Source organism: Rhinoderma darwinii, unplaced genomic scaffold (genome assembly GCF_050947455.1).
Source record: "Rhinoderma darwinii isolate aRhiDar2 unplaced genomic scaffold, aRhiDar2.hap1 Scaffold_2767, whole genome shotgun sequence".
In the NCBI taxonomy this organism is placed as follows: domain Eukaryota; kingdom Metazoa; phylum Chordata; class Amphibia; order Anura; family Rhinodermatidae; genus Rhinoderma; species Rhinoderma darwinii.
Genome location: NW_027463056.1, coordinates 6,965 through 34,438, shown reverse-complemented (window position 1 = coordinate 34,438; position 27,474 = coordinate 6,965). Strand labels below are relative to the sequence as shown.

General features: G+C 43.8%; 1 protein-coding gene across 1 annotated transcript; it reads right to left on the bottom strand.

Annotated features, from left to right (window-relative positions):
* On the bottom strand, positions 1–27,474 carry LOC142703540 (isoleucine--tRNA ligase, mitochondrial-like; the record flags this gene model as incomplete). The annotated part of the gene is made up of 6 exons (XM_075848235.1): positions 1–109; positions 2,431–2,527; positions 3,205–3,307; positions 24,587–24,747; positions 26,821–26,972; positions 27,384–27,474. Coding segments are annotated over 6 exons (713 nt in total), but the record flags the coding sequence as incomplete, so codon positions are not given.

Genomic DNA, 27,474 nt, shown 5'->3' with positions numbered 1-27,474 from the left:
TTATATGGAGCTTTATTCCTGGCGGCCACACTGGTGAGCAGCGAGGACTGGAACCATCCCCCGAGCTGATCCTTCCCCTCCACGTACACGTCGGCTCGTTGTTCTGCGTCTATATAATAAAACAGAAGGAAAAGAGTCATATTAATTACACTCAGGACAGAAATTGCGGCTGCTTGTAATGTGTTTGCCATCCTACAGCGACAGCTGCACCCCACGGACGGGTATGCTCAGAATTACAAAGTTCTCCCCGCTACTACAGTCACCCAACTTTCCCAGACTCCCAAATCTGCCCATTCATTTAGCTAAAAAACACTCATTATAGGAGTAAGCTTATTCACTGTATAATGACAACAAATTTCTCGTATAGTTTGTGTATTAATTCCTTACGTTTTTGTTTTTTTAAGATCGGTGCTTGCTTTCAGTGAATGGGAACCTCCATTATTTATTTGTAGAGGATGAAAATCTGTCCTGATCATGTAATGATCACACAGGTGCGCGGCTCGTTGCAAGACACAGCTCTGATAACTGTCATGCAGCTGTGCAATCATCACAACCAGGACAGATTTTCATCCTCTACAAGTAAATAATGTAGGCTACAATTCCCTGACGGCAAACAGAGATCTTGAAAAACATGAGGAATTGATACGCAAAGTATATTAGAAAATGGTATAACTTTTCACACCCCTTTAAGCTCTCTACTTGTTGTGACACTTCGCTTTCCACCATGGCAGGTTCTGGACGATATGATTTGCTGGGACATGTAGTTCTACCCAGTTGGCCTGCTTTGTAGTATCTCAGCAGTGACATGGTGCAGGGATCTCATGCGTAATCTGAAGCTGGTGTTTACTTTAAATCAGTGGGTCAGCAGTAACAAGCCGGCAGATACCGGAGTCGTAAAGCACCAATCGCCCTGTTAAAAATGAAACAACGTAATGTCGACAATCCGATCTGCCGGCAATACAAGTACTCAGCAGGGACCGCGCTTTACAGCCATTAAGGATTCTACCTAACAATATCTGGAGCTTTTAATAATGGTACCAGGCATGCAGGGACCCCCCACCGATCACAGGAACAGGCCGGGGTCTAGTCCTGATCACAATATGAGGTTTGCATTATGGAAACCGCTGAGTTGGTTTCCATAATTCCCATTCATGTCAATAGGGGAGACGCGGTGTATGCGCGGTCTGCTCGTTCATCTGACGTCTACTCCTCCCGACTACCCCACACACCGGCATGGTCGAGCGTGCAAGTATCTTCAATAGGGAGAGTGGAAAAAGCCGGGATCAAAGGATGGGGTATGTGAACATCGGCTTTCGAGGGACGGTTGGGACAGCCCCATACGCATTAGATAGTCAATCGATCGCTGCTGAAATCGGCAGGTTGGGGCAACTTTTATCGCATGCTTATTATGTTTATTATTCCTGTTCTCTGTATGGTGGGAAAAGCCCTTAAAGCGGACGACACACAGAACAATAACTAGCGCTCCCCCATGCCAGATAGGTTTTAGACCACGAACGTTCTACCGTTCATCCAAATTGGTTTGCCTACATATTAGTTGCATAGTAAAGTATCCGCAATTATGGTGTCAAAACAGTTTTCCGTGGGTTCACAATTGCAGATACTTTACTGTGCGACTAATATTAGGCAAACCAATTTGGATGACCAGTAGTGCGGTAGTGGTCTCCAACCAGTGGCTTTCCAGCTGTTGCAAAACAACAACAACTACCATCATGCACTGACAGGTTGTCGAGCATAATGAGAGTTGCAGTTATGCAGCAGCTGAAGAGCCACAAGTTAAAGACCGCTGGGGTGAGGTAAACCACATCAATAAGGCAGCGCACCCGTGGATAGACAGTGGTTATCATGGCATGATGGAGAGCCACCCTGACCCTTAAGCGCTCATTGGCTGAAAAAACAGGCCACAGCGTCTTCATTTTAGCTACCGGTGGGGTCTCAGTACAGGGACATAAACCAATCACAACTTCTGACATGTCTTTGTGATAGGTGAGGAGTAAATGGAGATTTACACTGGCAGATGATCGTGCAGACCAGCGTTCATACAACGCTCATTGCCGATAATTGCCCTGTGTAAACACAGCAGCGATCAGTAGATGATCGAGCGTTTGCTCTTTCATCTGCTGGTCGTATAGTTTCAAAAAAGTAAAATATTATCGTTATCGGCAGCACATCTTGGTGTGTAAACAGGGAGACGCGCTGACGACATGATAATAATGTATGGAGAGGAGCAATCGGAGTAACGACCGCTCGTCCCCATCCATAGCTCCGTGTGACAGGAGCAAACGAGCGCCGATCAACGATGTCTCGCTGATCGGCGCTCTCTGCACCGGCCGGTGTAAAAGGGCCTTAAGCTGAAATGACGGTGACCCTGTAATAAAACTAAGGCTTGCGGTTTCTACAGAGAGCTCATACCTTCCAAAACAACGGCCCACGACGTTCCACTGTCAAACCAGATGTCCAAAACATCTCTTCCCGCCTCAAAATCAAGTGAATTGTCGCTGCTTCCAGCCTAAAAAACAGGAGTAAAGCGAGAAAAGATTACACAGACACACATTCTGTAACTTTTATATGATTTATACAGGTGGGACCTCCACCTATTGAAGCAAGGGGGCTCCTGTGTTCCCTCATTACTCATCTAAACCCGGTGCAAAAAGAGAGGAAAGGACCAGCGATTCTGATGCATTTGCATCGCGGTCTATGTGGAGCGACAGAAACATCCGAGCCAGAGCCGCATATGCCCACAAAGTTACTTGCTGGAATGCCCCTTTAAGCCAAGGATTGCTCTTCCGGGTAACCTCCAGCAAATGTGGCCCATGTCCTGTAAGATTTCAATAAAATCCCAGCACACGGCTTCAATAAAAATTCTCTAATATAATGTTATTACCAGAATGACAATCCAAAAACACTGATCTGGCTGCCCGCAGACTGGCAAAATGAAACACTCATCTCCGGTGGGTTATTACACCCCAACAAATAGTAGGTTTACAAGGGATATTTGAGTAGCTGGAGTCCGACCCCAAATATCCGCACAATGGGGGGGGGGCCGCAGCGCTTGCCTTCATGGTTTACACAGGCAAAACGACTGGTCAGTATGGGCGGTTGTGCCCGATAGTGCTGAGTCCCATTTACTTGGTATGGGCAGGTTGTGCCCGGGTAAACAATGAAGTGTGGATTATATGTAGATACCTGCTGAAGCACGGATTTAGGAAGAAGCTCTTCCACGGGATGCGTCCACCACACGTCACTGCCATGCTGCTCCACCAGTTTAATGATATGACCAACGGTGTGCCTGTGAGAAGAGAAAAGACAAGTCGGACCCTGATGTACGCAGCAGTTATACAGAATACAGCAGGTGCAAGCTGTGCTGCAGCAGCCGGGGGGATCGAATAATGTCGGCTAAGTGAGATGTGAATAGAACATTGGGATAAATGACGGCAACGCCTGAGTGATATTCCTCCCAGTAGACGCACCGCTATAATCCATCAGCCCTTATTGTTTCTAATACAGGATTGTACATTATGCTTACACAATACAAAGTACAATATATTACAGCGCACGATGCAGCTATTACAGGGGCAGCGACGGATGCAGGAATTGTATCTGTGCTCCCATAATCCCATGTACTGCAGCACAGCATCAAGTCTCCAATGCCGGCCGGACCAGACAGGACAAACACTTTACATAGATCTAGATTAGGACATATGGACTGAATAGAGGACCATTTAGACTGGGTGCCATGTAATACTAGATTTCCCCTCCAGAGAGCGCTACAGAGCAAAGGAGTGGCTCCACGGAGATAGCTGCTGATCGCCGAGAGTTAGTAACGTCAATCCTGTGTCTATGAAATGATCACGGTGGAGGCTTCATTTTATGAAAATTGGGACAGCCCCTTTAATAGTACTCTGGGCCTCTACGGAAAATACTTAGGTACTGTGTTTTCGGCCTTGGTCAGACGTGTGTGTGTGTATATATATAATGTAGGCTTCTAATGAACAGACATATGCCAAATGTGTGTTAAAATATGTCTGACGGGTTTACATTGAAGAGAGGACAACCTCTTTAACCCCTTAACGCCCGCCGTATAGCCTTTTTACAGCGGCCGTTCGGGGTAGTTCTTCCGAAGCGCCGCCTTTTCACGGCGGCACTTCAGAAAAAGTTTTCCCGCCTCGGGGCGGGGGATCTCCTGAAGCCCATGCTATTGCGAACAGCCTCGGGCTTCAGGGCAACGATCGGACACCACTAGCAGTGGTCTCTGATCATATTTAACCCCTCAGATGCGGTGGGGCTCCCTCTCACCCCACTGGCATCCCGTGATGCAATTGCAGGGTGTCAATGGGTTCTATGGCAGCTGGGGGCCTAACAAAGGCCCCCAGGTCTGCCTCTAGCGATTGCATGTTAGATGCCTGCCAGTTCTACACTGACAGGCATAATACGCTGCAATACGGAAGTAAAATAAAAAAAACATGGCAGAATTGGTATTTGGTATTTAATGTTCATCCTGCCTTGAAAAAGATTTGATAAAAAGTGATCAGAAAGTCGCAAGTACTCCAAAATTATACCAATAAAAACTACAAGTCGTCTTGCAAAAAAAAAAGCCCTCATACAGCTGCATCGGCGGAAAAATACAAAAAGTTATGGCTCTTTGAATATAGAGACACAAAAACAAATAATTTAAAAAAAAAAAAAGTAGTAAAACATAAAAAAGCCTAAATAAATATGGTATCGCCGCAATCGTAACAATCCGCTGAATAAAGTTATTGTGTTATTTATACCACATGGTAAGCGGCGTAAACTTAAGATGCAAAAAAGAATGGTGAGATTTCCGTTTTGTTTTTTTTTTACTCTACCCCACCAAAAAAGTCAATCATTAAATTATCAGTACCCCAAAATGGTGCTATTTAAAAAATACAACTTGTCCTGCAAAAAAAAAAAAAAAAAAAGGCCCTTATACAGCTATGTTAACGCAAAAATAAATAAATATTTAAAATAACCCCCTTAACAGTCAAGGGGGCGTGTACTGTCAAGGGGGCGTGTTACTATGGCTGTGACACTGTCCAATCAGATATTGACAGTGCCACAGCATGAGAGAATCTTTTAATCCGAACAGGCAAGGGGGCGTGTCACTGCTACGGACAGAGCTGTGGAGGGGAGAGCGCATGCGCGCTCTCATCTCTTCAGCTCTTGTGAAAGATCAGTCTTGTACTTTGTCTGACGAACTGGAAATGGGGCATTTCACTGCTACGGACAGTGTAAGATCTAGGGAGCGCTCCCCAGCTCTTACACTGTCTGTAGCAGAGTCACGCCCCCTTGCCAATTCGGCAGACAATACAAGACTGATCTCTCGCAAGAGCTGAAGAGATGAGAGCGCGCATGCGCTCTCCCCTCCACAGCTCTGTCCGTAGCAGTGACACGCCCCCTTGCCTGTTCGGATTAAAAGACTGCAATCGCACACTCTCTCATGCTGTGGCACTGTACATATCTGATTGGACAGTGTCACGGCCATAGTAACACGCCCCCTTGACACTACACGCCCCGTTGACTGTTCAGGGGGTTATTTAAATATCGGGCGCCAAATATAACGGCACTGATATCTAAATAACGGTGGGAGGTAGAAAAAAAGATGTAAAGTGCGCCAGGATTTGTGCAGCCCTCCCCATTACATGCTACACTCATGTATGGGGAGGTGAAAGGTTCTCTTTAAAGTTTAAAATACCTTCGGTATTAAGGGGTTAAAGTAAATTTATCATCAGTAAATGGCCAAAAAACATTTTTGTAATTTTTTTATTATAAACATTTTTTTTTAGGTTTTTGTGGGGGGGCTTGTGGTTTAATTTTCTATTATGTACAGAAAAAAAGTGTTTTGTGTTTTTTTCTTTAAATATTACAGTTTTCGCTGTCGTCTTTAGCTCATTTGTTGGCTTTGCTGTATAGATTGGGACAGAATAAGCAGAGTCATTATCAGAGGGTGGTTAAGAGCGTGCACGCACCCTGCTGCAACATCTGTGCAAACAATACAGGAAGGAAGTGTGTGCTTCCCATTCGCCCACCCCACGGAATTTTTTAACAATAAAAAAATTTATTGTTTCAACATTTAACAAAAAAAGAACAAAAACATTATTACTCCTCTACAGACTTACAGCTAAATCATGGACCTAAAATTATTTACATGAGAGATTCGCTTTAAAGGTCTACGGAAAGCTGGGAGATCCCCAGGTAATTTGATGGAAACGTTGGTTGTGCTTTGCAGATGTCTCCTCCAGACACTGTGCTTGGTGTCACTTCTTTTCCCCTTTTTCAGTACTCTCGGAATGCCTGCAGGGGGAGTAATCCTATTTATCGTGACCCTTCGCCTTATTTCCAGATAATCGTGGTACGGACAGTCATCTGTAGGGGTGTATTACGCGGTTGTTTGCTTTGTGCTATCTGTAGATATTTATATGTGTGTCCCTTGATCTGTCAAAGGTTCTCGCCATAAAGAGATTATTGTTTAACCTTTTCTAGGAGCGTCTGATCCCTCACAAGGTGTAATGTAAGGACACTGCGGGTTGTTAGCTACAATTTTTAGAAGGGGTTTGGAAAAATGGCTTCATTAATATTACGCCTGATAAACTATGGCGGGAAACATTCTTAAAGGGGAAACCGTCAAAATGATCTGATCTGCCATAGACACAGGTGAGAAGATCACACAGGCGGCCTAATCGTGGACACCACTGATTTTCAGAAAACAAAAAGGCCTTGATAGATGTTCCAGCCCCTTTGGCACCGCTCGGATTTCTGTTACTGTAATGTGAATGGCACTTCTGAGACAATTTTGTCCTTAAAAAGGCGTTCACCGCTTTGGACAATCCCTATTTGTTAGCAGCTGATCACAAAGTGTCCGCCTACTGGGATCCTCAGTGATCAGCTGTAATCTGTGGGGAAACCTGGCAGTAAGTGTTCAATATCCCTGCAGCGCCACCACAGGGAAAGTTAAGAATTACACAGTGTCCAGTCATATCAATGTGTGGTCTGTGTAATGCAGGACAGGACGGGTCCTCCAGAGCGAGAGACGCTCTTTATAATCACTCTCCACTCTGGATAAGAGATGAGAATCCTGAACAGAGGACTCCCCTCTATATACTCAGAACTCCCTAACAGGGTGTATAGTTCTGGTTTAGAAAACCCAATTCCAAACTTTTTTCCTCAACGTATTCTGTCAGCCATGAAAGTTTTTTACTTTCTAAGCAGCTGTTTGAGGACTTGTTTACGAGACGAGTTGAAGATTTTTTTTAGACATCATTTTGGGTACATATAAAAGTTAAATCGTACCCACAGTTGCGATCTCCCGTCCTGACATGAGGCGTGAAAAACCGCTTGTACATGATTGGTGGAAAAATGGGACCTGCGCACAATACCCTCTAGGTGTTGTAAACTTGCAACAGAACCGGGTCCGCACAGCGGGCACTAGCGTTTCTCTACGCCTGATGTCAAGTTGGGCAGAAGACCACCACTGGACCAGTGGTCTGCACATTCATTTCATACATGTTATTCTAGAGGGGTGTCCCTGCTGGTTCACAGATCGCTACGCTGGGAGGCTAAGGTGACTCGTAGAGACTCTGAGGGGAGGTTCATTCTTACCTATGCTGAGATTGACTCTAAGGGCTACGTCATTATATGTATTTATAACCCACCTTCGGCCTCTTTGGAAATTTTACATTGGGCGATTAGTTTCGCCCTTGACTACCCAGACGCTTCTGTTATTTGCATGGGGGACTTCAATCTCTTAATGGATAGCAATTTAGACAGATTTCGTGATTCAATACCGTCTAGTGTGGGCGGCACGACAAATACCACTTTATATACATTCATAACTGGGACTGGATGGGTTGACCTATGGCGCTTTAAATGTCCTGATTTGTTAGAATATACTTGTCATTCCTCAACAAGACGTACACTGTCACGCCTGGATTATATATTTGGGACACCTGACTTGGTATTGCGCATGGCCTCTATAACACATGGTCCCCGGGGAATATCGCATCACAATCCAGTTATTCTCACTCTCCGGACTCTCTCCAGTAGAAGTAGGCCCCTGTGGAGGGTGAGCCCCGTCTGGTTATCTTTAATCGGCCCATCAGATAGGATCCCGGATCAACTAGATTGCTTTATATCCACTAATGATATACAGACGGATGCCTCTAATTTTTGGGATACCCTCAAAGCATACTTGCGAGGCTGTTTATCCTCTACTATTTCTTACATTAAACGCACGTCTGGCCAGGATGAGGAGATTCTGACAAATAGGCTGACATTAGCTGAACGGTCCTATGTCTCTGACCCTACTGATGCACCCAGGTCTGAATGGTTGAGCTTTCAGAGATTATACGCCCAACAACAACACGTTAAATCTAAACGGAAGCTCTTTTTTTCTAGACAGTCATATTTTGAACTGGGGAATCAATCTAGCAAACTATTAACATTCATGGTGAAGCAAAACTCTGCCTCGAATGCGGTCTTGAAGCTTAGGGCCCCCTCTGGGGATATACTTGTGGAAGCAGAACTTTTGACTCAACGCTTTCAGGATTATTACACTTCCCTTTATAAGACTACGCTGGCTATAACTGATATGGATATCTCTGCTTATCTCTCAGATTTATCTTTCCCGCAGCTCACAGACACTCAACAGGCATTTCTGGATGCTGATATCACAATAGACAAAATCACCTTGGCCATCAAAGCTATGGCTAAAGGTAAAGCCCCCGGTCCAGATGGCCTCCCTATAGAGATTTATAGTAAATACAGTGACCATTTAGCACCCCAGTTACAGCAGGTCTTTGAGTTTGCCATTGCTTCTGGGGCATTGCCATCTACATTTTATGATGCCACCATAGTGGTTTTGCTTAAACCCGGAAAGGACCCCTTGGACTGTAGTTCTTACCGCCCCATATCATTGGTAAATGCCGACTATAAGATCCTGACTAAAATCCTTGCTCAAAAACTGAACACGGTCATCTTAGATTTGATACGCCCGGATCAAACCGGCTTTATGCCGGGAAAAGCACATCTATAAGTATTAGGAGGGTTCAGACGATAGTCCAATATAGTGCATTGCAGGACAACACTTGGGCTTTGGCGTCTCTGGACGCAACAAAGGCTTTTGATTCCATTGAATGGCCCTTTCTATTTGCTTGTCTGGAAAACTTTGGTTTTGTTCCTGTTTTTTGTAAATGGATACAAATAATATATACTTCACCCCGGGCTAATGTCTTGGTGAATAATATACTATCCCCATCATTTGCTCTTCAAAGGGGTACACGACAGGGATGCCCCCTCTCGCCCGCTTTATTTAGTTTGGCAATTGAGGCCTTAGCATTGCGGATACGCTCCTCTCCACTCATTACAGGTATAACCATAGCAGATCGTACGGATACCATTGGTCTCTATGCAGATGATATGGTGCTTTTCATGGATGGAGTGCAGGATACCCTTCCCTCGGTAATTAATATAATTGAACGTTTTGGACAATATTCCGGTCTTTCTATTAATTGGGGGAAATCATCTCTTATGTCCCTGTCCAAAGTACAGCCCCCGGGCCTGTCTGAGCTGTCGCCGTTGCCTCTAGTAGATCATTTCAAATATCTGGGCATATTCATCACTAAACTCCCAGATGATGACCTTTCCTTAAATATGTTACCGCTATTGGGCTTTACACGGTCTAAATTTCATGCATGGGGTAAACTGCCTTTATCGGTATCGGGCCGTATAAACCTGGTTAAAATGATTTTGTTGCCTAAATTTCTATATGCCCTTCAGCACAGTCCGGTTGTCTTACCCAAGTCCTTTTTTAAACAGCTCAACTCCTTGTTATCACCGTTTATATGGGGGAATTCTAGACAAACTCAGGTTGTCCACGCTCCAGAGGCCTAAGGCACGGGCAGGGACGGCTCTACCAGATTTCTTTGTATATTATTTAGCGAGTCAACTGAAAACTTGAAGTTCCCGGATGCCTGAAAAGGATCTTCCCAACTCAGAGCACCATTTGGCCCATGTACTTGGGAGTCAATGTTTGCTCGGCTCCCTAGAAGTAAATTCTCTCCCTGCCCATATTAAACCCCTGCCCTTACACAAGCTGGCCCGTGTGGTTTGGAGACAAGCGAAAAAGCAATTGGGTTACAATGATATGGTGTCTGAAATGCCTCTATGGAACAATGCTTCTTACTTTCCTGTAATGCCCCCACGGTTATCTCCAGCTATTGGAACTATAGGGGACCTATATGAGGATAATGTCCTACTTTCATTCACTCAGTTGCAGACTAAGTATGACCTACCACGCACCCATTTTCATAGGTATCTACAGACCCGACATATTTTACAAACCCAATTCCATCACTTGAGAAATAACTTAACAATCTCTTCCTCCCCACTGATAGGGATTCTTAACTCCCAGGGTCCACAAGGCCTGATATCCGCCCTCTATACCCATTTGTTATCCGTCACGGTGAATTCCACTCCACTTGCTATAGAGAGTAGATGGAAACGATGGATTCCTACCATTCAGACAGATGATTGGAATGATATTTTGGAGTCTCATCTTCATGTTTCCCCATCCGCAAATAATAAAATGATCCAGCTATATATAATACACCAGGCATATTTGACCCCGGTGAGGATATTCAAAATGGGACGTTTGCCTTCTTCAGACTGTCTGAGATGCCATGTCCCGGAGGCAGATTTTTGGCATATGATATGGTCATGCACTGTCATTAGGGACTTCTGGAACTATATACTATCCCTGTTATCGTCCTTATTACATGTAGGCATCCCTTTATGTCCTGAGATATGTTTGTGTGGTATACTGGATGGGGAGACATGGAATCACCACACTAGAATTTTCTTGAGAGAAACTCTGTTTCTAGCACGGAAAACCATAGCACAACATTGGATGAATGATCGACCTCCATCCATTGGTTATTGGAAGGGATTGGTAAATTCTGTAATACCTTCTGTAATCGTGGGTGTAGTACTAAGTTTTCTAAGGTCTGGGATATTTGGAATAACTCCCCTCTGACAGTCAACCCCGCCGCTGGTTCACCAGATACCGTGAGATAGGAATATAGGTGACCCACAAATTTTTATTATGTATCTCCATGAACTTGCTGTACCAGATTTATCAGATGCTCGTGGGTAACAGGGGTCCTAGGCTGTTTTGTTTTCCTTTATATCTGTTTTTGGTTTGTGTCTTTTTATTGCAATTGTCATACATACGCCCAAGCAAACCAGTCTAAGCGCCATTGATTGTGGGAAATCATCTTTTTGAAATGCTTTATATGTACTCATTACTTGACTTGCTATTTGTTCCAATGTGTTCCTTGATCCAATGTGCCATATATTGTAATTAGCAATGTGTGACTGATTTTATACTTGTTACTGTAACAGTTCTTAATAAAAACGAGTTTAAAAAAAAAAAAGAAGACCACCACTGGAGGTTCCCCCTAATCTTTTTTAAACAAATTTGTTATAATGGCAGTACACATTAAAAAAAAAGCGATTCCGCCATAAATGTGATGTTGTTTTTCTTTTGCTTATTTTTATTCTTGACCTGGCCGTACATTGTACTGGTGATATCGCGGCGCATGTGCAGTAGTAATTTGACACGTTACGGCAGCTCAGGTATGTTTGGGTTTGTCCATGTGGTGGATGGAGTGCGAGCGGCGCACAGGCTTCAGTGAAGACGAGAGTGACGTGTCCATAGTGTGCCGACGTCAATCCGGAGCAAGGAAACAGAGTTGAGCCGGCTAAAATGGCGAGAACAGGAGCACTCGTGGTGAAACGGAGCGACGAGTGGCCCTTGTATAGCGATTTGCATATGGCAGTAAAGTATTTTCTGGACAAACAAGGTAATACAGAGAAATCGAAAGGTAAGTGGGCACATAGTATTACAAGACCTACCAAACGCTGGGACCAGTTTGGTAGGCAAATAGGAGATGACAGGTTCCCTTTAAGGAGTTAACCATAAACGGGACAACCAACACCCTTATCACTCAACCGGACTGTCCCACGCAATGTCTCGCTATTCCTCTAATATGTCTCATACTTTGCAAACTCGTAATCATTAACCTGCATAATATGTGTATATATCATGTGTGTATGTATGTATATCATGCGTGTATGTATGTATGTATATCATGTGTGTATGTATGTATATCATGTGTGTATGTATGTATAGGTGTATATATCATGTGTGTATGTATGTATGTATATGTGTATGTATGTATATGTGTATATATGTATGTATGTGTATATATGTATGTATGTATAGGTGTATATCATGTGTGTATGTATATGTGTATATATGTGTGTATGTATGTATAGGTGTATATATCATGTGTGTATGTATGTATGTATATGTGTATGTATGTATATGTGTATATATGTATGTATGTGTATATATGTATGTATGTATAGGTGTATATCATGTGTGTATGTATATGTGTATATATGTGTGTATGTATGTGTATATATCATGTGTGTATGTATATGTGTATATATCATGTGTGTATGTATGTGTATATATCATGTGTGTATATATCATGTGTGTATGTATATGTGTGTATGTATGTGTATATATCATGTGTGTATGTATATGTGTGTATGTATGTGTATATATCATGTGTGTATGTATATGTGTATATATCATGTGTGTATGTATGTGTATATATCATGTGTGTATGTATGTGTATATATCATGTGTGTATGTATATGTGTGTATGTATGTGTATATATCATGTGTGTATGTATATGTGTATATATCATGTGTGTATGTATAGGTCTATATATCATGTGTGTATGTATGTGTATATATCATGTGTATGTATAGGTGTATAAATCATGTGTGTGTGTGTGTGTATGTATGTATGTATGTATGTATGTGTGTATGTGTGTATGTGTGTATGTATGTATGTATGTATGTATGTATGCGTATCATGTATGTATAGGTCTATATATCATGTGTGTATGTATGTGTATATATCATGTGTATGTATAGGTGTATATATCATGTGTGTATGTGTGTATGTATGTATGTATGTATGCGTATCATGTATGTATAGGTCTATATATCATGTGTGTATGTATGTGTATATATCATGTGTATGTATAGGTGTATACATCATGTGTGTGTGTGTATGTATGTATGTATGTATGTATGTATGTATGTGTGTATGTATGTATGTATGAGTATCATGTATGTATAGGTGTATATATCATGTGTATGTATAGGTGTATACATCATGTGTGTGTGTGTATGTATGTATGTATGTATGTATGTATGTATGTATGAGTATCATGTATGTATAGGTGTATACATCATGTGTGTATGTATGTATGTAAGTATGTATGTATATATTTCATGTGTATGCATATATATTGTCTGAAAGTATAGGTATGTTATATACACACAGCTATTCACACTCTACACATACAGATTTTTCTTCCTGTTTCACCACACCCAACACGACCGTCCCGCTCGCACACACCGCCCAGACATCCCGCTACATTCTTTCACTTTTACACAATTTAAGAGCACAAACGGGTTCGTCCTCTTATAGGTTGGACTTCATGGTCAATTGTCTGTTCTCAACCTACGTCTTAAAGGGCCGCTACACCTAAATCCGGAGCTTAAAAATGCAGCAGCGTTATAAGGGGAGCTGCAGATATCAGTCACCACTCTCCGCACTGGCGACATGGGACATAAAGGAATAATGGGAGAAGGATTTTCCTGCACTTCCTGTCAGTTATCCTATGGTCGGCAAAATGGTTGATAACAGGGAACAATAGGTTGTATTTACCAACAAAGCACATGCAGCAGCTTAGACATTACGATCACTGTCCCTTTAAGTACCATCCTCTTTGTACATCAGTGCTGTGGAGAGGGTACGATCAACTTTGATTAAATAAAACATATTTTTTCTTTATTAGGATCTTTCAGTGTTTTACCCGATCATCATATATAATCTAGAACCGAAACATCTATATACAGACCGCTCACTCTCCTGCTTTGAGATACTGTTTTTAGTGCGGCGGCGCACACAACATCCTGAGATGGGCGGTATCAGAGAGAGCAGCGGCGCCTGGAGCGAACAAGAGCGAGGAGGGGAAGTATATATGTAGTCTGGTCTGGGGTGTGAATATATATAGGGGGTCTGGTTGAGCGTATTAGGGTGTCCAGTCTGGGGCCTGAATATTTTTAGGCATCTGGTCTGAGGTCTGATATTAAATTGGGGGTCTAAATATATTTTGGGAGTCTGAATGTTTTTTTTTGTCTGATCTGTGGTCTAAGATTAATATAGGGGTCTGAATATATTTAGGGGTCTGGTCTGAGGTCTGATATTAAATTGGGGGTGTGAATATATTCAGGGAATCTGGTTTAGGGTCTAAATATATTCCGGGTATCCAGTCTGGGTTCTGAATTTATTTAGGGGGTCTGGTCTGGGGGTCTGAGTATATTATAGGGTCTGATCTTAATATAAGGGATCTGAATATATTTACGGGGTCTAAAATTAACTTAGAGGTCTGATAATACCTATGAAAATATGTAACCACGCCCTTTTATATAAGCCACACCCCTCACAAAGGCCCTTCCTTTTAGACCCGCTCCTCGTGTGTCACTTTGTGAAGGACCCTCCCAGGATGACATCTCTGCAAATAGTCTGATAACCATAGGCAGAATCAATACATATAAAAATACCACAGCGCCAAAAAAACCAACCACCACGTGTGGTAGCGACAGCCATTAAGTTGGGTCTACACCAATGTCTTGTAATGCGACCTCACGTGCGGTTTTCTGTGACTTAAGGAACCGTCTTTTTTATAGGTAACAATATTAAAATCTCGAACTGCGGTCGTGTAATATCTCACGCCATCTTAATAAAATCCGCGCAGTAAAAACATTGTCAAATTCTCTTTAGTGGATTTCACGACTGGCAGCGCCATGTTCTGATGATCAGACCGGACCACGTCGTCCTTGTAAGACGACGGGCGCAATCACTGCATTACACGGCAGGCTGGAAGGCTGTATGGTAAGCTCGGTTGGCGCAATAATGGCGGCCATACTTGTTCGAAATGTCGCTGTAAATGTAGGAATATTGGGCGCCACTTCCTAAATCTGTCATGCTCTGCGCTGCAGATTTCGTGTGTTCTACGTGGACGCCATTTTTGTTTATGCCAACAGCTGGCGTAATGCATTGATACATCCCCTGCGATGCTGCGCCTGCCTAGCCATGCCCGTCAGCAACTGAAAAGAATAGGATATACAAATAAACACGGCGTCTGTTTCCAGCGCCCTACTTTGCGCCATTGTGCTGCCCCGATCATAATCCAGATACCGTTCTGATCTGTGTCTCGGCATCTAATGCAGCCCTTACACTTCACGTCCTGAATTATTTATTACCCGTCTCTGTAGCCTTCAATTAAGAAACAAAAAAAAAATGGAAGGTTAAAATGAAAAAAAAAAAAAAAAAAAAACAAGAACCAATATATAAAATCCTTTCCTGGAACTTATCACGCAGAAATCTGCCAGCTCCTCTCAGGGTATCAGAGTCCACACAGGCGCCGGTGATAAGGACGCTTGTAAAACTTTGCCCTGAGCATATAAAGCCTATCAGTGAGCGCCGGGGATTACGTGTCAATCTCCTCGCAGCTTCCGTGACAGCGACCAATCGCTGGGATATTGATGAAGACGAGGGTTACCGAGTTCTAACCATCGCTAGGCAATAACGAGAATAGAAACAGTTCCTGGTGTTGGATGTCGTTGTGTCGAGACAGGAATGCTGCGCTCCGCGCTCCTCCGGGGACTCAGGTAGGCGGCTGTGTACTTACTGCGTATGAAGACCTACATGTATAGCCTAGCCCTGCTGTATAGGAAACCCAAACATCACCGTTACCTGTAGTTAAATGCAGTCTATTGTTCCCTGTTATCAGCCATTTTAGAACAGATTAATTTTTTTTTTCCCTTTGTATCGGCACAAGTGATATTGGAAGCAAGTTAAAAGGGACTCTAACCCTAATCTTACCTCCATTTACGGCTCGGTTGAATTTATTGTTCTCTGTTATCAGCCATTTCCGACTGTTTCGAAGAGATGTCTGCTCAAGTAATACAACCAAACTGAAAGGGACGCAAAGCTATTTCCTGCTTAGATGAATTCCATCTATTGTCCCCTGTTATCAACCATTTCTGGCTGTGAAGAGGACAATAGTTATGGATATGATTAGCAGCTAAAGAAGGCTGCAGGTTCGGTGGCGCCTCAGCATGATGGCAGGCCAGGGGTTAACACTTAAAGCTGGAGGTTCGCCGGATGCATTGGCGTCTTCGAGGCTCAAGCATAAACTTGTCCGTGCTGAAAAGGACAAACGCTTAACCCATCCTCTGCCGCACGCAACCCGACACGGTTTCGTTTCAATGGGACAGGGTGTTGGCGTTGTATTTGTAGTTCTTAACCCTTTGGTACGTAGGGTGTGACTTACCGGCCGTCTGAGCACGTGATCTAAAAGTGTTCTCCATTGATCTTGTTTTACAGGTGTGTCAACACGCAGGACAAAGGCAACGCCATCCCGCGGGCTACATCGTCTACACAGTAGGAGCAGACTGTAGTGTGTATCAGGTGTAACAGCAACTCCATGTGGACTGCGCAGGATTCCAGTGGAGATGCTGTTACTTTTGATGGGCACTTGCAGGTCGTCGTATGTGAAAGGGATCTCTGGGCACCGGGACGGCGGCAGCGTTTTCAGGGTGTGTCTTACGGAACTTCCGACTGCTACGGATTCAAGAGCCTTCTGGACGGGGACCAAACACTCCACGGGGCACGTTGGGAGTTGTAGTTTCACAACAGCCGGAGGGCCGCCGGTTACAGACCGCTGCACTAACGCAAACAGCACTACGGACAATCCTCAAATTAGGACTCTGGTTGTCGGGGGCTTCAGTGATCGGGTAACCAGGAAGATGACCTATGAATTGACAGCCACTTGGGTTTCTTATGTGTCTGTCATTTCTGTAGGCCAAAATTCTGATTACTGTCTCAGCTCTACATAATGGGGACTTATCCGTGATTAATGCAATTATCTACTATATATTTACTGTAGTTCTAGTCATATTTGTTAGTATAAATTATGTATTAATTGTGAATATAGATGATATTTTAATTGAATGCATTATTGCTACCGAATCAGTAACTTTTTTAGGTACATTTATGGTAGTACCAGGAATAGCCACATCGATGAGGGGCGCTCCAGTGATGATTATTGGGGTCTGTCCTCCACTGATCACACATTGATTGGCCTATCCTTAAGGTACACGTCAACGTATATTGCTGGAAACCCCCCTTTATATAAATAAAATCAATATTTTCATTAAATATATTATTTATTACTTTTTATGTATATTATATTACATTTGTAGACTTGTATTAGACTATACAATGTGATGTGTGGTGGATACAATATAATGAACCTCTTATCTAATAATAAACCATTAAAATGTTAAGATATTATGTTTTTACTTCTGATAGAAGGTAGAACGTGTTCTGGGAAATTTACTCTTTAAAGGGGTTTTCCGCTTTGGACAATCCCTACTTGCTAGAGGGGTCCCTTGACAATAAGCTGATCACAAAGTGCCCCCCTGCTGGTATCCCCAGTGATCAGCTGTAATCTGTGGGGAAACCTGATAATACGTGTTTAAATTCCCTGCAGCGCCACCACAGGAGCTACAGGGGCACTATACTGTGCGGAGGGCAGCTACAGGAGCATTATACTGCGTGAAGGCAGTTATGGCGAGACATACTGTGGAGGGCAGCTATAGGGGCATTATACTATGTTGGGGGCAGTTATAGCGGCATTATACTGTGTGGAGGGCACTATGGGGATATTATACTGTATAGAGGGCACTATGGGGGCAATATACTGTGTGGGGGCAGCTATGGGGCATTATACTGTATAGAGGGCACTATGGGGGCAATATACTGTGTGGGGGCAGCTATGGGGATATTATACTGTATAGAGGGCACTATGGGGGCAATATACTGTGTGGGGGCAGCTATGGGGAATTATACTGTATAGAGGGCACTATGGGGGCAATATACTGTGTGGGGGCAGCTATGGGGAATTATACTGTATAGAGGGCACTATGGGGGCAATATACTGTGTGGGGGCAGCTATGGGGACATTATACTGTATAGAGGGCACTATGGGGGCAATATACTGTGTGGGGGCAGCTATGGGGACATTATACTGTATAGAGGGCACTATGGGGGCAATATACTGTGTGGGGGCAGCTATGGGGATATTATACTGTATAGAGGGCACTATGGGGGCAATATACTGTGTGGGGGCAGCTATGGGGATATTATACTGTATAGAGGGCACTATGGGGGCAATATACTGTGTGGGGGCAGCTATGGGGACATTATACTGTATAGAGGGCACTATGGGGGCAATATACTGTGTGGGGGCAGCTATGGGGACATACTGTATAGAGGGCACTATGGGGGCAATATACTGTGTGGAGGGCACTATGGGGATATTATACTGTATAGAGGGCACTATGGGGGCAATATACTGTGTGGGGGCAGCTATGGGGATATTATACTGTATAGAGGGCACTATGGGGGCAATATACTGTGTGGGGGCAGCTATGGGGACATTATACTGTATAGAGGGCACTATGGGGCAATATACTGTGTGGGGGCAGCTATGGGGATATTATACTGTATAGAGGGCACTATGGGGGCATTATACTGTGTGGGGGCAGCTATGGGGCAATATACTGTGTGGGGGCAGCTATGGGGACATTATACTGTATAGAGGGCACTATGGGGCAATATACTGTGTGGGGGCAGCTATGGGGATATTATACTGTATAGAGGGCACTATGGGGGCAATATACTGTGTGGGGCAGCTATGGGGCATTATACTGTATAGAGGGCACTATGGGGGCAATATACTGTGTGGGGACAGCTATGGGGATATTATACTGTATAGAGGGCACTATGGGGAAATATACTGTGTGGGGGCAGCTATGGGGATATTATACTGTATAGAGGGCACTATGGGGGCAATATACTGTGTGGGGGCAGCTATGGGGCATTATACTGTATAGAGGGCACTATGGGGGCAATATACTGTGTGGAGGCAGTGTCATGGGGTATATTATATACAGTAGTATACTATACAGCAGGCTCAGGGGAAAAATATTAATTCAATGGCTTAGAATGCAAATAGGGGGCGTGGCATGCAAAAAAGAGGTGTGGTCGAAATAATCGTTATCGAGGTTACATGCTTAATTAACCGTGAGTTTGATGATAATCTCCCAGCCCTACAGTAGAGGTTGCACCTCAGCTGGAGTCACTGATCAGAGCTGTGCTGGGCTGGAGCAGAGCTAAAAAGCAACCACAAGTAATAAAAACGAACATCCGGTAAACACATCGAGTACCGAGTAATATATAGCTGAATGTCCTACTTTCTGCACAATTCTTCACACCCTGTTAATATGAATAATAAATAATATAATACGTACTATATACATCTCATAACTGGGCAGAATTCTTTCTATGTTATAAAGGCCAAATAGTCACTAAATTTTAAGCCGTAAAACATAAATAAATTAGAAAAATCTCGTGTCTTTTCTGAGTCCTCTCAGATGGCATCGAAATTGGCAATTTATCCAAAGTGGTAATAAAAAGTAAGGATCAGAGGTGATGGACTACATTTCCTCTGTGATGGCGCTGCAGGGGAATTGAACCCTCGCTGCTGCGTTCCCCCTCATATTACAGCCGATCGCTTTCATCTCGGACTCTCTCCACTTTAATAGAGGCCTTTAAAGACTATGTACACCTTTGAAAAAGGTTTTTATTTTATTTTTTAATATGAAAATGTCTATCAGTGTGTTTGGTGCAACTTTATAATTACTTTTTATTAAAATTATTTTAACTTTTTGAGATACAGCTGCTTTGTATCCTGTATATAGAGCATCTGTATCTTGCTTTGAGACCTGCATAGGTCAGGTCAGCGGCACTGACGGGTTCAGTGTGAGCGGGTCAAAACGTAGATGTGATCGATAACCGGTGGATCCTGTGTGTCAGACACACAGGACCCGCTCCCACTGATCCCATCAGTCCTGCGGACCTGACGGACTCAGGTCTCAACGCAATATAAAGCAGCTCTATATACAGGATACAAAGCAGCTGTATCTCAAAAACGAAAAATAATTTTTAATTAAATGTAATTATAAAGTTGCACCAAACACACTGATACACATTTTTATTTAAAAAAACAACAACAACAACATTTTCAAAGGTTTACTTAGGCTTTAACACCTTAACGACCGCCCACCGTCTTTTGACGGCAGGCGGTGCATGTCAGTCTACAGCAACATCTTTTGGCGTCGCTGTAGAAGAGGCTGATGTGCGCTCCTGTGAGCGCTCATCCCCTAAGGCCTCATGCACACGACCGTAAAAACTCCCGTTATTACGGGTCGTAATTACGACCCGAAATAACGGGCTCATAGACTTCTATTGGCCACGGGTACCTTCCCGTTTTCTTACGTGAAGGTGCCTGTGCCGTTGAAAATGATAAAACATGTTCTATTTTTTTATTTTACGGGCCGTGCTACTATACTTTATAATGGGAGCACGGCCAGGAAAAACGTGCGGCTGCCCGTGGCCGGCCATGCGGGCCGTGATTACGGGCACGGTCGTGTGCATGGGGCCTAAGCAGGAGCTGTAACTAACAGCTCCTGATCTTAGAGCAGCCTACCGAATACAGCTGGGGTCGGAGAACATTCGGACCCCAGCTGTTTAACCCTTTGTTCGCTGCGGTCTGTGACCACGGCAAGATCAAAGGGAGATCTCCGCTTTGATTTCGCCATCGGAAACCCGGTGACATGATCAAACACCGGGGAGTCCCTCTGCAGTCAGCCCTGGGGACCTACAAAGGACCCCAGGGCTGTCTGTTCAGTTTGCCTGTTGTTCGGGCACACTATTAACAGCAGCCTGTGTCACAGTGACAGTATAATGTATTAGCATACAGGAGTATGCTAATACATTACAAGTAAAAAATAAAGTTATAAATAAAGTTATCCCTGAATGGGATTAAAAAAAATATATATTTATTTTATAAAAGTCATTATTTTTGCATAAAAAATATTTTATTGCCCCTACACTAAATAAAAAACCTACACATATTAGGTATCTAAACGACCGTAATAACCTGAAGAATTAATCTAACGGGTTATTTAGCGTGAAACGTGAATGGGATAAAATATAAACAAGAAAAACCATGCAGAGAATCTCTTTTTCTTATATTCACGCTGTAAAAATATTTTTTTTCTACCTCCAAACTACGAAAAACAAAATAATAAAATTCCTCCCGCATAAAACAAGGCCTCGTACAGTCACGTCAATGAAAAAATAAAAACTTTATGGCTGCGGAGATGCAGTGGTAAAAACTGAAAAAATGTAGACCTTTTCTGGCCTGGTCATTAAGGGGTTAATAGTTGTTACCCATAGCGAAGACCAAGGTAAATAGATGAAGGCTGTACAATAAAGAACAAATATTCTCACATGTTCGTCTGTAATCTGGCGCCGGCCGGATCTCGCTGGCGCGGGATTACTACAGTATATGTTCTAAAAAAAAAAAACAACAATGGAGGCAGAGGGCACGAGTTACTGCGCCCACGACCGGACCACAATTCCTATAAATACCACTCAGGTGAGGGACAATCCTTTTCTTCTGGTTACATTTACACGACTCCGCTTCCTCGTTACAGCAGATCATAAAGGAGTTCAACCTTCACCCCGTGCACAGCACCTCTGATTGTATGATTGATCGCTTCCTCCTGAGCCATGAAACAAAGCAAATCAACGCCGGCAGAGAACAAGGCGTGACCCCGTACACAGGGAAGAAGAGAGGCCGCACGTCCACAGAGCTACGCACCCAGGACGTGCCGCAGGAATGATACAGGCCACCAGCAATTTCACTTCTATACTATTACTATCCGTAGTTTAACCCCCATTCACCTGACAGAGGCCAAAAAGGTGTCCGTCTCGCCTCCTTCGGACTGGTATACATCGGTACATCTTTTTTCTGCGCTTGTCCATACAGAGGCATCGTGGAAAAAAAACCGTATACTGCACGGAATACTTTTCTATAACATGGGAGCCTATGGGCGACGGATCCCGCTGTATGCCTATACAGCGAAATGTGTCAGAAATACTCCCAACGACAAAACGCAGCGTATGTGGAGCCTAGGGCTGGCCATACACATTAGATAGATGTCGGCTGAGAGCTATTTCTCCCCATCTCCCCATACGTGTGCACGCTCGGTTCGCTGCCAGGCACCGCTGGCGGAGGCTTATCTACCCGGAGAACAAAATGATGGGGCATGTTGAAATTGAACTGCCCGATCCTTCTCTACCCTCGACATTTGCCATTGGAGGAGAGTCGGGCCGCCCCCTTACACATTAGATGGTCAGCCGATCCTGCCGGGATCGGAAGGTTCGGCTGACATTAATCTATGGAGTATGACCACATTCACTCTGCACATGCAACTTTTTCAACGTAAGCCCCGTACTAACCCCAACTTTACTAATCCCGACCACGTCTCCAAAAACTCTAGTCAGAACTTCAAAACCTTTGTGTGCCCAGAGGTGGTGATGCAAATGACACCCCAGAAATTTTCATAGAAGCGTTCACAGAAGACCAAGGGTTGTCCAGGATTAGAAAAACATGGCTGCCTTCTTCCAAAAACAGCGCCACACCTGTCCATGGTTTTTGTCTGGTATTGCAGCTCAGCTCCATCGATGTGAATGCGTGCTGCAATACCACACACAACCTGTGGACAGGAGTGGCGTCGTTTTTGGAAGAAAGCAGCCATGTTTCTGTTTAATCCTGGACAACATCTTTAAACCTGGGCTACATAGTAAATACACCAGTAATTCCTATCCTTATAACCGTGTGGGAGCCCCTGAACAATGGGGGAGAACATATCAATAGGTTTGTAGCATTTTCTGGGAAAAAACAGTCAAAAATAATTTGGTCTTTTTACTTTTCGAACTTCTTTTCAAAGTTGGTATAAAAAGGGGATGGGGTTTAGCCAAAGGAGACGGGACCTCCGCCGGAGCAAGAGATTTATCATAATGTATGCAACTGGCGTAAGTTATGGCGCAAATCTACACCTGCTCACAGCAGGCGTGGATTTGCATTACTGTCGCACGTACATCAAAGCTGCTCTAAATTTATTAGGAGTTGTGCACCTCTTAATAAATTGGATGCATTTTCCGCTAACATAATAGGTGTGTAAGGCAGAGTTCACACAGGGCGGATACGCTGGGTAAAAGAACGCAGCGTATCCGCCCTGCGCCCCGCAGGGAATTCCGGGCGAAAAACCACACCAAACTGTGGTGCAGTTTTTCGTCCAGAATATCCGCTGCGGAAAACTGCAGCATTAGCCTGGCGTTTGGGGGGGAATATATTAAGACCGGCGCTGCAGTGTTTCCATTCACAGTGAACCCCTCTAAATGTGACCACTAAATTACCCCAAAACTGTGTGATTGGGACCATAAAATAGTCCCAATCATATAACAGTGACACAGAGTAGCTACGGGTACAATAGTGCTGATATAAAAAGGGCCAACCGCTCCTATAAGACACACATGGCAGATGCGTTATGTTCTGGGACAGAGTCAGGAATCCAGGGGGGGGGGGCTCACGGAGTCCTCGTTACTGTCCCGTATGAATGTCCCTTAGAAGCAAATGATCTTGTTAGGCCTTAATGAAAGTCTGATGCAGACAATCTCGGTTTTCCTGCTTTAGACATTTATGGCATATCTATAATATACCGGGAGAACAGGGTCTCCTGACCCCCATTGTGCAAGCAGGCAGTGGTCACATCCAGACGAAGACACTTTCCATTGAAGACTATGGGAATTACTAAAAAGTTCAAGCAACTTTTTTGGAATGTCTGCATTGAAATGTTACAAGGAAGTAGCAACTATAAAGAATAGACATAAAAAACTGCATGTAACCCTACACAAGTGATATGTGGGACAAACAGAGGGAGCCAAAGTAAAGTAAAGGTTCAGCTACACACAATATTGCCCCATTTCTCGATTTTACCAGGAGACTGGACATTTCCTTTTTCGGCAAGAGACCCCCTACTCTGAAGAAACCTGTAGCTGATAGCACCAGGGGCAGTTGTGGCTGGCCACATGGTAGTATTACATCAGATGAATGGGTGACTATGTCTTGGCCAAGTCTGCCAGGGTTGGAGCTCTCCTCTCTTAGCAGCTCTACGCTACAGTTAATGGAGGGGGCCCTGCGCAGTGTACCCCCCATGATATCCATACGCACTTATAGGGCACACGAACTGGGTTTCTGTCATGAGACAATCCCTTTAGCCATGCAAACTTTTTAGCTTCCATATGACAAAATCTGTAGTCCCTACTAAGAATTCCAGGGTCCCTGTATAGACACCCCAGAGCAATGATGGCCGACCAACGGATAATGAGGATTCCCATAAAGCTCTGAAAACTGAACTGCGTACCTGTTGATGAGAGCGTCTTGTGTTTCTTTATGATAAAACACAGGAATAGGGACCCCCCAGCTCCGCTGCCTTGATATACACCAGTATGTTCGGCGGCCCAGCATCTCAATCATCCCGCGGGCAGCTGACGCAGGCGTAAATTTCACTTTCTTTAAAACCTCCTGTAAATAAGTGAACACGTTTAAATGCAACGGCAACGCGTGAATAAAAGTACTGAAATAAGAGAGCGCAGGAGAAGGTGTAACCCTTTTACTGCCAAGGACGTGTAATAAGTCATGAGTTTCAACGATGGCCGCGACTAATATACGAGGGATAAGACTCTTAGCTTTCAAATGACACCAGGATCACAGCTAGGTGCAATATTTGGGGCTGAAGTCGGGCAGCACGGCTGAATAGTTTCCCTTCCTAGTTCTGTGTCTAATAGAGGGGGAGGAGGGAGGCGCTGCAAGTGAGAGCAGGAAGTAAGATCAGCCTCAGGTCTCTTCATGTTATCTCCTCCTTACCAATTGGAGAGGATACTTTGTCTCCAGTTGTTACATTTATGGGGGGAGTCTTTTCTTTTTTTTTTTTTCTACTATAGGGGTAAGTTCACACATAGGGTAAATACTACGTCTTTTCCGCAACGGATTTCGTTGTGAAAAATTGTGGATGAGATTTGAACAAATCTTATCCACACACGGCATGAAACGTCATCCCGGTAGGCAGGACGCGTCGCCATGGCTACGTTAAAGGAAACTTTTTTTTTTAATGTGCAGTTTTCATCGGATATTCAGGCTGAAAATCTGCACCACATTTTGGTGCAGTATTTTGGCGGGAATTCCCTGCGACGCCCAGGGCGGATACGCTGTGTGCTTTTACGCAGCGTATCCGCCCTGTGTAAACATACCGTAGGAGTGAGAAGATGAGAGTTGCTCTTCCGGCCAGAGTGGAGAACAGATAACAAGCAGCTCTCTTGCTCTGGCGGACCGGGACCATCTTAACAGACCACCCTGTAATAATACTATTTCTGGGCATGGCTTCCCCCAGCAAAATCAACTGTTTTCTAAGGTCTCGGTAGCCGGTGCAGCGATCATCAGATGGTCGACACTGTGGCTCTCATATTTAAGGGGTCGTCTGTGACGAGACAACCCCTTAAAGGGGTATTCCCATCTTAGACATTTATAGCACGTCAAAGGGATATGCCATAAATGTCTGATAGATGTGCGTCACGGTTCTGGGACCTGCATCTTTCTCCGGAACGGGAGTCCTCTGACCCCCTTCCTGTCGTCAGAAGCCACATCCAGGAGGAGAATGAGTGAAGAGGTGGCCGCGGCTCTCTTCATTCTGTCCTATGGCAGTTATGGAAACAGTCGGGCAAGCGTGTAGGCCGGAAGTTCGGTGATCCCCTTTCTGGCGATAGATATCAGGCCCAGGGCTGGGACTCGCATCCAGCAGACCTTCATGGTAAATTCCGTGGATATGTTAAATGTCTAAGATGGGAAAACCTCTTTAATAGCTCTGCGGTCCATTCTTCTCTTATATATTTACAGTATATAAGCAGAGGAAGGCATTCTGTGGTCTCCTACAAAGGACAGCCAATGTAGCTGCTTTTTGAAACAACCCCATTGTCGTGCTTTTTTTTCTCTTTTAATTTCCATCAAGAGTTCCAATATTTTAACAACAAGAATGAAGCCGTCTCCATTGCCAATCTTGGGGTCAAAAATGGCAGAACCCAAACAGAGAGAGCCCCATATAAAACAAAGACATGCACCAACACTCCAAAGTTGGCCTGTCAGTTAAACTCTGTGTAGTGCCATTCCTCTGTTATTCCTCCTGGAAATGTACGAATATATCAATTTACAACTGGGTAGCGCCATTTCCCTTGTCAATGGGACGTGTCGCTACACACTCTGACATCATCCAATCAGTGCTGACAATGTTAGACTGCATATGGACACACCCTATTGATACAGGATGTCACCTCTGAGACCCCCACCTATGTAAAGAATGGGGATCCTCTGCTGAGAATGAATGAAGAGGTGGCCATGCATGTGTGCTGCGCTATATTCACTTCTATAGGAATCACTAAGACCGTCGGGCACAGATGGGGTAGAGGTCCTGTGGACATGACAAATGTCTGAATGGTCCCTTTAATGTTGGTTTCACATGCAAAATGGCTTCATCATCTGTGATGAGGAAAAACATTATATACATTTTATATGTCTGTAGGTTATAATCATTGGCGGCCGTGTTACCTGAGCTTTGTCTTTAACATTAGCGGTGTTGACAAACCACTGCTGACTGGCACGGATGATAATCGGCTTCTTGGTCCTCCAATCGTACGGGTAACTATGAACAAAACTCTCCTCTTTTATCAGGTTCTTTGAGCCGAGCAGCATCTGTATGACTAGAAGAGGAAAAGATGTTACTACAGTCTTCACAGGATGTGTATAAAAGGAAAAAATAAAATAAAATAAAAAAAGTATGAGAAGTGGAGATCATGTGCTGAGAAATCTGTGAACGATATGCATTAGTGAATATAGTGATTATAGGGAGAAATAGACTCCAGGTGCAGCGTAAAGGGGTTTTCCATTTTAAGAAAATTAAGGTTATTCATTAAATAAAACAGAAAACATAGTTTGAGTATCAATTTATCACAGATTTCAAGATCTCTGCTTACTGGTATTGAATGGGAACCTTCCAGAGGATAAAAAAAACCATTCCTGTTATCATACAGTTATCAGAGATGTGTCTTATATTGAGCCATGCGCATGTCCAGGACAGATTTTCATCCCCTTTTTTTCGTATTCCTACATACCGGCCTCATTTCCATCTTCGAGCACATCTTTGGTTTCCAAATCAACTCCTGCTTCAGAGGTAAAGCGGCCGGCTTCATCCACCAGACAGTC